The sequence below is a fragment of the Xenopus tropicalis genome, chromosome 3, assembly GCF_000004195.4.
Source record: "Xenopus tropicalis strain Nigerian chromosome 3, UCB_Xtro_10.0, whole genome shotgun sequence".
NCBI lineage: Eukaryota > Metazoa > Chordata > Amphibia > Anura > Pipidae > Xenopus > Xenopus tropicalis.
The window spans coordinates 94,254,032-94,266,236 of record NC_030679.2 but is presented as its reverse complement, the minus strand read 5'-3'; the positions used below and the strand labels follow the sequence as shown (position 1 = coordinate 94,266,236).

Below are 12,205 nucleotides of genomic sequence, written 5' to 3'. Positions count from 1 at the left end.
CTGCATGATGGAAATACACTTTTGATATCTTTAGGATATCACAGTCTCTATGGATTTGTAAAAAAATGGGACTTGCATTTGCAACCTTGAATTATTACCCCTATATTATTTTACCCCTTTTTATTTACCTCTTATTTTCTCTCTGTTTTTTTCATTTTTTACCCTTTTATTTATTATTAACTTTTTGATAAACATGTTATATGCTATTGAAATAATGTAAATCTTGCAATACCATGAAGGCTTAGCTATTAGCATTAAGAGTTTATATTTGTCAGTAGTGAGATGCCCAGCATGTATGTATGTATATCTTTATTTATAAAGCACTTATGTACGCAGCGCTGTACAGTAGAATAGATTAATACCAAAAGGGGGGATGGAGGTCCCTGCCCCGTAGAGCTTACAATTGGCATTCCCATAATACTCTTACAGGTACCCAAGCAGACTAAACAGCAGAACATGAATAAATCCCCAGCACAGAGCTTTACGCCATTCATTAATCTGGAGGTCTAAGTCCTAATTGCTTGTACTGTATCTCAAAATTACCATTATATTTTTCTGTATAACATGCAGAGATTTTACAGTAGAAAGAGACTTAAAGTGGTTGATTTATTGATCAGTGTTTGCAAGCCTACCCCTTGCTGTATGTTCTATTTATATATCTCTTTATTTAACTACAATAGCATTTTCTACTCGTACAATCATAAGTATCAGTTTCACATTAACCTAACAAGGCTGAAGTGGGCACACACAGATTCTATATACAGTAAGAACATGAAACCAAGATGGAAGAATATTTTGGCACCAATTTTCTTGAAAATCCTTTAAACAGCTGCCAGTATTTATATTTTGAGCGCTAAATGGACCACATAACTTAAATAAAACAAAGTTCTGCTTAAGGTAAAGGAGTGTTTCCATTACCCCATTGCAAGGGTTATGAATTCCATCTTTTTTTTTTTTTTTAACTTCCTACCTCCCTTTCTTGCCTAAAATGGAAGCTAAGCATAATAGGGAACACTGGAAAAGAGAAACTGATATCATTTTAACTAATATTTATTTTAAACATTAAAATATTTATAAATTATTTGTAATATTGTTCCAAAATAGATTAAAAAGTCTGCTCACCGGTCTTGCAGTTCACCACGTTGCCTCTTATCCTCATAGCGGGACACCTCTAACCAACCCTTTTCCTTCTCTAACTGAGATATTGATGTTTCCAGTTGCTAAGAGAAAAGGTAAAAAAAGTTCAAGGCAAGTGTGACTGCAGGAAAAAGAACCAACTCCTGCTACACGTACAAGGTGCTGTTCACCTTGATTTTTAGACAAGTACCTATGGTACATAACTTACTTGGGTTTACAAAGGCAGCAGTTGATTAAATACAAAACAAACTGTAGGCATTGACATTTCTGTAGCCTTGGATATTATTACTATGGAATATGCCATCTGAACACGACCCAGAAGGGTATTCCAATTTCAGTAAAAGTTCAGTTTCTCCACTCTAAGGGCACTGCTAAACGCAGGCCGTGAATCTGCCCCTATCTTACTGATATGCCTGCATCTGTAGCTATTGCGTTCGCCTGGGTGCGGGCACACAGAAAGGATTTAAGCATGAAACTGCATACTCGAGCAAATACTTGCTGCAAAATCCTTTTTGTGTGCCTGAAGCCCAATGCAGTGGCTCTGGATGCAGGCACATCAGTAAGATTTTTAGAGTGCAGGGGCAATTTTTAGGTCCGTGTTTATCTGCAGGCTGAGAATCCGCCCTGTGTTCCGCTCTTTCTTTTCTGAAAAAGTCCCTGTCTTTCAGTATATAATGTAACTTAATGAACCGGTTAAGATTAAAGATGTTCCCTTGCAAATGCCCTTTCTCCAGAGAAAACAACCCCAACCTTGTCTTTCTTCATAGTTTAATTCTTCCATTTTTTTTTTACCAGATTAGATGCAAATCTGCACTGCACACTCAAGGTGAGACCTTTCAACTGATCTATAAGGTGGCAAAATTATGTTCTTATCCCTTGAGTAAATGCATGTTTTTATGCAAGACATTAATTTATTTGCTTTAGTAGCAACTAAATAATACTGCCTAGATAACACAGTTTGTTATCCACTAAAAAATTCCCTAATAATACTCAATTAAGGATTTCCTCAGCACACTACCATTTAGTGCATAACTCGCATTTATATCCACCAAATTGTATAACTTTGCTCTTAATACTGAAATGTATTTGGCAGTTTGCAGCGGCAGCTGTATTCAGAATAAAAATATGGCATCAGCAGTGAGTGTGTATTTTTAAAAGATATTGTGGCTTGTACTCTAAAAGCAAATTCTCTACGATAATACCTTAAAGAAACATTTTGAGTAGGATATGAAATTATCCCAATTTGTTTTTACAGATCCAGTAAATCCATAATATTTTAATTTGACCAAATACCGAATCAACAAATCTGTATTTGAATCCTAATTACATGATGTTTGAACAAAAAAATGTAATGTTCACTTGTCCAGAAAGTTAAATTCACATGACTGAATTTATATTTGGATCAGACTAAACACATCGGATTAATTCAATTCAATCCCAAACTGAATCCTAGATTCAGTACATACCTAATTGTTATAAATTGCTATGTTAAAAATGTGTAATGATACATATTGATGTAGCGACATAAAACAGTCTAAACATGGTCATCCTCAAAGGAATTTACCTTTTGCTTCACTGCCAGTAATTCAATTTTAGCTCTGCTGAACTCCAGCTCCTTATCCCGGTGCCGCAGCTCCTCTGATTGGCCCTCCAGCTTCACCTGAGCATCTTTCAGTCTCTGCACCAGATCAGCCCGCTTTTGGGCACTTTCAGTCAATGATGCCTTTAGATCCAACTCTGACCCACTCCACCCTCTGCGGCTCAATGGCAGCTCAAGACTGAAATCCTCAGAAGATGAAGTTGGTAGACGGGAAAGTGAATTTCTTCTTGAAATGGGAGGAGTGGACTGGATTCTGAAGGGACATTTTCCTTTAAATGAAAAGTCTCAAAAAACTTCCAAAAAAAAAAAAAATCTCAAACAGCTTGCAGATGAAGCATATATATATCAGTGATCCCCAACCAGTGGCCCATGATCAACATGTTGCTCTCCAACCCTTGGATGTTGCTCCCAGTGGCCTCAAAGCAGGTTCTTATTTTTAAATTTCTGGTTAGGAGGCAAGTTTTGATTGCATAAAAATCCAGTGTAATTGCCAAACAGAGCCTTCTGTAGGCTTCCAGTCAACAGGGGGGCTACCAAATAGCCAATTATAGCTCTCATTGGCACCTCCAAGACTTTTTTTCATGCCTGTGTTGCTCTCCAAAACTTTTTCCATTTGAATGTATAAAAGGTTTGGGATCCCTGATATATATCAATGATTGGTGAACTGTTACAGTTTGCAACATAAATTTTTAGCTTTTATTAGACAATAGGGCACATGTACATCTACAAATGCAGTAATTAAATGTAATTTCAAGAGCAATCACCAATTGCACTGCACCTACCGCAACTGTCAAATATGGCAAAACTGCAGCAACTTTGCAAGCATGGACTCAATTGCATGGAAGTTTGCATTCTGTAATTTCCATTGTTCCGTGTCGAGTAATGTCTGTGCCAAGGGGAACCCTGGAGCTGGTCAGGAGGTGACAGTAGCTCCAGGGTTCCCCTGCGACAATAGGGGCAACAGTGCTTGATTAGGAACAGGAGGCAGGAAGAAATGAGCGGTGCCAAGTGCAACTATACAGAAGTGCAAGGACTGCATTTCACTCAAGTACCTGAAAGTAATGAAAGTACTTTTACATTTAACTAAATGTGGGGAAATTGTGGGGACTGCAACTGCACCTGAAGGTAAATGAGCCCTAATAGCTTGTCGTGTTCATGTTCTTTATATTATCTTCAAAGCATGACTTCTTGAGTTAGCTATTTCTCATCTTTAAGGGGCTGAGTTACTGATGAGGAATCTAGACGGATTTACAAGTTCAATCTGTTGTAGGATTTATCAAACTTTTCTATTTGTCATACAAATTGACACATTCATCAAAGAAAAAAGATGTATGTGTCAATGGCAGAATGTGTTTAACTTCTTTGACCAGTGCAATGGCATTCATATCTGTAGAGTGTTAGTGTTTGGTGTTGAGAACTATCACTTTCCCAAATCCTTTCTTTCAAATACATATAGATCAGCAGTTCTCAACCTGTGGGTTGGGACCCCTTTGGGGGTCGAACGACCCTTTCACAGGGGTCGCCTAAGACCATCGAAAAACACATATTTCCGATGGTCTTAGGAATAATTTTATGGTTGGGGATCACCACAACATGAGGAACTGTATAAAAGGGTTGTGGCATTCGGAAGGTTGAGAACCACTGATATAGATTTAGGTAGAAAGAATTTGTACATTTCTATACTGCACTGGATTAACAAGCAATTTATATCTCAGATGCCCAATTTTTTAATTATTGAGAGGTAATCATTGTTATGCCTCAATAAAAAAAATGGGCTTTGATAAACTGGCTCCAGGCCAGATGGCTAGGTCGACTCCAAATGCCTTTTATTGGATAGATTTTATCAGGGGATAGAGGAAGAGGTAAGTCATAAGGCCTGACAAACGTATACATGTGTATTGGCCCACAAATGGGTCTGGCCAACTGATACCTTGCCAGTCAGATATCAGCTGGGTAGGTTTGAAACTCCTGTTGCATGAGGAGCACATTGGCATGTTGATGTTGTCCTCTTCCAATAAGTCTCCATAGTCTGCATGATCTGATTATTGGCCCTAGGCCTGATTTGGCTCAGCATGTAGGAGCCCAAATTCTGTCACCAAACCACCAAACAAGCCAAGTATGGATTAGTTTACACTTTTCTGCCACTGCTGTTGATTGCTATACAATATTTTTAAAAGAAAAAAGTTCAGGTTTAAGTGTACTTTACTTATTTACCATTGTGCTGCAAACTGCATATTACCTGGAACATTCTAGAGAGTGGATCCCCCGCATTGGACTTGTAGACCTCGCTCTCTCTGAATGATGTGGACTTACTGAACTCCTGCTGTAATCTTTCCATTGCCCAGGCAGAAAGCTAGATTCTAAATTCACCGCTGTCTTTAAAAAAACAGACCAGATAAATATTAGAAACACAACAAATGGCAAATAATGAGACACAATTGCAGAGCTCCATGCAGAATGAGGTACAATTCTTTTAGCCCCATTCTTGGATGCAAGAACAAATGTGAGTTTACCGCACTGAAAGTGTTCTTGAGATTTTTTTTTAATGTTTTAATGGTCTTTTAAAAATATATAGAAGATAGGTATACAGCAGTATACAGCAGAATTAGCATTGTAATTTTACTATCTAAACTATAGTCTTTAGGGGTCATTTATGACCATAAGCACAGTGTGGGTCCAAAAATTTCTCCACAGTCATTTATGTGAAAAACCCCATTTATTACTTGTGTCAACATTTGCTCTTTGCATTTCTACATAGTTGCACCTGGTGTCACTGCCTTCCTTTCCTACTGTGGTAACTACTGACTTAGGGCAACCCTGAACCAACCACCACATTGGATCCAGGTGGTAGCTCTAGGGTAAAATGCAGATGCAACAAAAAAAAACATTTTTCAGAGCAATTGTGTCAAATTCATATTTCTGGGTGAGTTCAACTGCATTCATTTTGATACATCTGCCACAGTTGTCACTCCTAGTAACTGCAACTATGCTGGAATTCAGTGCATGCAGCTGTAAATTAGCCCTATTGAATAGATTTCCCCTTACTTGACTGAAATTACCTGTAAATATACATCCAATTTCTAATTTTGGAACATTTGATAAGTCCACTGAGTGATAAAATGTTATGGGGGAACAATTTCTCTTCTGAGGGAGGTTAGAGAGGACCATGGGAGGAATTAGTGCTCTATGAATGTAACAAAATGGCCGTCATCTGTATAGAGAGCTGCAGTGAAAATACTAAAACAATACATTAGTTGCTGACAATACATAAGTAAGACTGGTCACATCAGTGTTCCATGCAACAGAACATATCCTTATGTTTCATGAATATGCTGCTTATAATGAGGAGTCTACTATATGTAAGGTTTGATAGTTCATTTAGTGGTGGCTCTTGACCTTTATTATTTTATTTTAAGCAGGTATAAGTTTTCACTACAATTTTGTTACTCAGAAACTTACTCACCTCAATATTTTTCTCTAGGTCAGATAAAACGGGGGATTTGGATAACTCCAAACCATGTCTGCTGCTTCCAAGATCTTTGTAGGACCAGCAAGGAGATATCCTGCCGCTGTCAACATGATACTGAGAGTTCCCAGTTGTTCCATACCGGGAGGGCAAACTCACATAACCGTTACACACTCTATAAGACATTTATACTCCCTGAGTTTTCAAGGGATGGTCGATGTTAAAAGCTAGTATTGCATTTGCATGTGAAATGGATGCACAAGTGCTACATACTGGCTCTCTGTCCTGCCTTGTTTTTAGTAACTGGAATTCTAGAGATGATAAATCTTGGCTCTGTAGTAAACAAAGGTTAGTGAGAATTCAGAAATGTCATCAATATTGCAGTATCAATACAATAAGTAAAACTAGGGTTAAAACACAAACATATTCCAATATCACCTTGGTTTCTATAGTTATGTCATTATGACAATGAAGGGTCCCCAGAAGTAACAAAAAAACTACATTTTTTGTTACAGAGATGTAAATTACACTGACTTGTGTGCTTTATTATCCAGCATCCATATCAGTATTCTGAGATGTATATTATTACAACAACAACATAAGGCTGTGCTTTTAGTACCGCAATCATAATATGAGGCTGTCACAAGAATAAACAGTGGAAATGGAAGTTACTAGAAGTAAATTTTGTAAGATAGTGTCAAATGAGGTCACCATTAGGACCAAAGCACCTACAGAGCTTTGATTATAAGCATGTCTGAAAAGAAAGTAGAATAAAGCCACACTCTCATATAAATGGCAGAAAGAATACCAAAACATACATCAGAATATATCAATAGACAAGCAGAGTACCGCACACATAGGGACTTAATGAAAATAAAAAAAGGTTTATTGAAAAAAATCCGACGTTTCGAGCACCAAACTGTGCTCTTCCTCAGGGAAAAACAGAATATATCAATTAAGCATATGATAAGACTGATACTGTCATCTGATAGAGGGCAAATGTGGATATTTTTTTCTTACAGTAATTTTACTTTACACCACATTCATGAATAACTCAAAAGTGTCTGTTGATGCCCTGCAGATGAATGCCATGTCACTTCTGCAGATAATTCTGTAATTCTTCAAAGAAAACATGGCTATCACTTATGGCAAAAAGCATTAATATAAGTTTATGGACAATACCTATAAAACTTTTTTAAGGCACTTGGTTCCTAAAGCCTATCATATTGTTTATTCCACTCATTCATACATCTAACATACTTATGTATTTTTACTTTTACAGTCATTAGTTGTTGGTGGAGTGCTAGGACAACCATAAAAAATGTGCTTTTTCCTATATTTTGAAAAAAAAATTAAAACTTTTACTTGACTACACATATGCATGACCCAGGACAGCTGCAAGAAATCCCTGGGACATGATGGAAAATGGCAAATTAGCACCCCCCCAATGATTAACCATTTCCAGGTTCTGTGCAGTGGAACGTATGAAATACAAGTGAAAATGCCCATGGGAATGCCTAAAACTAGCTGTACACCCCATTTTTTATTATTTTAACACAAATATTTCAGTAATTTGCTGATATACTTATTCTGTACCCACAGCACATACACCTGGCAAAAGAGCCAAAGTCTAAGCTTGGGCTAATATACAAATTAATGGACAATTTTGTTTAATTTACTAGTACAATCAAGTATAATGTAAAAAAATGACTTACCTAGTTTTAGGGATTATTTGTTTCCCCCTTGACTTCAGTTAAGTTTCAGAGGAAAAGAAAGCTTGTGACTGCTGCTATGGTTACTGCAAGCAACAAGGCGTGAGCTGCTCCTTTTTATGATTAACTAGCAGCGATTGTGCAACCAGGCAACTGTCACTACCTGGAGGCACAGGACCCACGCCAATGCTTCTACCCCTTCTTGCAATCGTGAGATTAACCCATTGTGCTCCAGGTGGGGGCATGTGGCATTTATCATTGGGACAGAGGATCCTGAAATTATAAGTTACTGCTTCCCAACATTCACCCTGAACAATTCTCTGTGCTTTGCTACATAAGCACAGAAGTAATGATAAAAGAAGTGCAGTTTTGACTGCAGTGTTAAATTTACTTGCTTGGACAAGCATGTGTCAGGCAACTGTGTGACTTATTTATTTCTTTTAAATTAATTATTTCTTTAAAATTAAACAACAGTATTATATGTTTTATAGGCTTTAGACTTAGTTAAAGGGATACTGCAAGCAAAAATATAATTACATTTTTTGCACAAGATTTAGCTATATGCAGTCACATTAAAGGACAAGTAAACATATCTCTATTTTTTCCCTAAGGCATTCTACTTTTAGGAAAAAAATACATCAGTATCAGGACAAAAAGTAGCGCTGAATTGCCATTTTACTTACCTTTACCAGGATCCCTCTTCATAGGGACCCCTGGAAAAGGTAAGTAAAATAGCAGCACTATGATATATATGAAGTCATTACTGTTAGCCAGAGCTTCACTCTGATCCATTTTCTAGTTTGGTGGGCCTTGTCCATAAATATACTTTGCTTTTTAAACTGTATAAATACATTTAAAAGGAAAATATTTGCACTAGATCGAGAGCATTGTGATTGAAAAGGCGCTCCCTCTACTGGTTACAAAAAAGCACTGACACCAAAAAGAGAAAATGAAGACTGATAACATCTCCATATAACTGGGTAAGTCTTGTGACAGATATAAGCAGGGCAACCATCGGGGTGGGGGCAGTCCCGGATTTGTGGCAAGGCCACAAAGACCCGGGCCTAGGGCGGCACAATTTTAGGGGCAGCATGTCACCCTGCCATTCCTAAATTTTGCTCACATGCAGAGAACTGGGGAGAGGATGTGCAGAAAAATTCAGCGCTTCGTGTCCCCAGTGCTCCGTAAGTGAGCTAAATGGAGGCGCATGCATATGATCCTGGTCAGGGGGTAGAGGAGGTGGGGAATGGGGGTGGTCTCTGTGCATCGGTGGGCGACAGTTGACCCAGGCCTGGTGGATTTTGGGGTCTTAGAAGGCCCAGCAGTGCTACATTTACTTGATTAACTGGACCCCCCCCCGCTGTGAGCTGCACTTTGGAAGGAAGGGTCTTTTCTCTAACAGCTTTGTATACTGCTTATTTGTCAATGAAGTGTAAGTCCCAGTAAAGTCACATAGGGATTGGATGCAGCGCTGGATTTCTTATCCGGGCGCCCCTAGGCTGTCCCTATTCATGTATACGCAAACAGCAACACCCCCCCCCCCCGTGAGAGCACATGCGCAGAAGTTTAAATGGGAGAGGTCCCCATTGCTCCAATAATTTTAACATTTTGGTGCTGCAGCGCCCCAAAATTTGTGCCGCCCTTGGCCCGGGCCTTTGTGTCTTCTCCACAAATCCAGGCCTTGTTGGGTGGACTGGGGGGCAAGTTTAAACTTCACCCATCTAAGCCCTGTGCAGCTGTACAAACTTTGTCTCATGGTGTAGTTCCCCACTGGTAAAATTTAAATTATTACTGAATGAGATTCCTTTCTCAAATCTTAAAAAGCACAAATTAGGCTTTTTTCTCAGGCTTTATTCTATATCCTGTCTGTACCAGAATCACAGGCAAGATATTTATTTATTCATTTATAAAAATGGTACAGATGTTTTAATAAATGTATATTAGAAACAGGTCTGGGGGGGGCAAATAATTTTGTTGTATAGGCCCTGTGATTTCTGATAATCAGAATATATGTACTGCTTCCCAGGCTCTCCTTGTTGATGCATATTCACATTACCAATCCTGAGTATCCGCCAATCCCTATCCAGCCGCCCCAGGGGCCCTTACCCTCTGCAGGGCCCCCCGCCTGATGTCCTCCCCTGAGCGCGCGTAAATATAACGTGTCAGGGGAGGAACACAATTGGCATTTTTGGTTTTAAAAGGATTGTCTGACTTCCTTACATACATGTAGCATTCACCTTCATATACCCCTGCACTTTGCAAGGGTATGTTGAAATGTATAGTACTTATATTAGGTAAACTCCATATTTCTACCTTTTTTCACTGATTTAACATTACTGATATAAATAGTATACAATGCAATTCCTTTTGCCTGACCCACAGATTCTAAAATACCCCCCTATGAAAACTTGAAAAAGACCCCCTTTCCTTTTTGTAAATTATAACAAAAGAGGTCACCAAAAAGCTCCAGAACCAGGTGTGCACACCATTATGGTTTGGATTGATTGTATTCTCCCCATAGCTACGGTTCTGTGGCGCTGCACCCAGACCGCCAAACAATCCAAAAGGAACTTGTATGAATATTGCTGTGCTGTTTGTAATAGGGGAGCCCCTGGAAAATTTGCCTGCTGTATATCCATTTGAGTGCCTCTGTATGCCACATAGTTTGGTGAATCTATGCATATTGGACATCCAACTGTTTAGTAGACCCCTAGTATTCATATTTAGGATGTTTTATGTTGGTGCATTACAAAATGTTTGGCATATGATGGGGTAAAAAACATTTGGCATAGCTTTCTAGTTTGCAGAAGAGACATATTTACCCATTTAAGTTCTTAGTATCTTCAGAAAATAAATGGTTTTCTAAGGTCTCCATACTGTTACGTGGTCTTATGGCACATAATACACATACATGTAGGCCATACAGTATAAGTTTGGTAAATCTATGCATATTGGGCATCAAACTGTTCAGTAGTCCCCTGGCATTCATATTCAGCAAGTTTTATGCTGGTATGTTACAAAAAAGTGAGGTATATAATTGGGTAAAATGTAAGGTTTGTGACGATATATTTCCTAAAAAACACTGTTTAGCATATCTATGCAGTTTGGTAGATTGCGGTAATAAAATGCATTTACCCATTTTGGATTTGTCAGAATGTGTACTTCCTAGGGTCTGCTTGCTGTTAGGGGGTCTTATGGCACATAATACACACAACTGGTTCTTATACTGCCGCAGCCAGAGTGTCAGACTTTAAATTCATATGCACTATTTTCATTTATGTGCCTCTGTAGGACACAAAGTTTGGACATATTTGTTAGCTGATAATATGTTTGCTGATATATTTAAAAGTAGAAGACTGTTGTGTGTTTATATGTGGGTTGTTTTGATTTTGTTTTTGCCTTTGGCTGCTTTTTACTTCCAGTCCACATTCCACATTTGTCACAAACCTTATTAAATATTTACGGCCCATTCAGTAGCTATGAGGTAAAAAAAAAAAACTTTGGTCATTTAACAGAATGTTCCCCTGCTCTGATTAGCCCTCTTGATTTTAAATTACTTATGTCAAGTAAAAGAATACACAGGCTGCATAACCTACTACATAACTAAAACTCCCAGGATTCCCCTCAACCCGTAAAGTGTTCTTTGGAAGACTGATAGGAGGCCCTGAGAGGGGGGAATCTAAGGGGCCCATTTATCAAAGTATGATTGCCTCCAAATACCAAAAAAACATAGTTTGGTACCTTGCGTATTTTCGCAGTTTTTTTTGCTAATTTGCGCAATTTTTCATATTTTAAGCAAACTTAAATTAAGCAACAAAATTTTGGATTAATTCAAGCTTCGGTATCATGACTTTCCTTGGGGCAGGTTGGAGCTGCAGAGTGCCATTGAGTCCTATGGGAGGCTTCCAAAATCATGCACACAAGGATCAAATTCAGAAAGGTTTTCCCGCCGTTTACGATCGTTCAGATACAAAAATTTTGTGACTTTTGGATCACCAATGCAATATTATAGTGACTAACACGATTTTTCGTAAGCATTTTCGTGACATTTGCTTACTTTGATGAATCAGTCCCTTAGTATACAAAGATATGTGCACAATAAAGTACAAAATACAAAGCTCTTTCCATTACACAGTGGTATATGTAGAGCTGTGTTCATTTTGTAAGAAGAAGGTATGCAGTGCTTGATTGGAAAATATAGTTAACATTAAAAATGCCAGGCAGTCAGGACCCACAAGTTATTTTATTCCCATACGTGTTGTGAAACAAGCCTTGCTCTTCTCAGCTGTT

The 12,205-nt window shown here is 38.3% G+C and overlaps 1 protein-coding gene across 3 annotated transcripts in view; it reads right to left on the bottom strand.

Annotated features, from left to right (window-relative positions):
- The window catches only part of LOC100496327 (rho-associated protein kinase 1), a 47,948-nt gene extending 39,893 nt beyond the window's left edge, over positions 1–8,055 (bottom strand). For all 3 annotated transcript variants that reach the window (XM_002938880.4, XM_031899137.1, XM_012966921.2), the window contains exons 1-5: positions 7,919–8,055; positions 6,201–6,536; positions 4,977–5,113; positions 2,702–2,990; positions 1,123–1,220 (exon numbers count right to left, since the gene is read on the bottom strand). In XM_002938880.4, the coding sequence (XP_002938926.3) occupies positions 1,123–1,220; positions 2,702–2,990; positions 4,977–5,113; positions 6,201–6,389 (713 nt within the window). In that variant the 5' untranslated portion in view covers positions 6,390–6,536; positions 7,919–8,055. The remainder of the gene's footprint in view (positions 1–1,122; positions 1,221–2,701; positions 2,991–4,976; positions 5,114–6,200; positions 6,537–7,918) is intronic.
- Between the last annotated feature and the right edge of the window lie 4,150 nt (positions 8,056–12,205).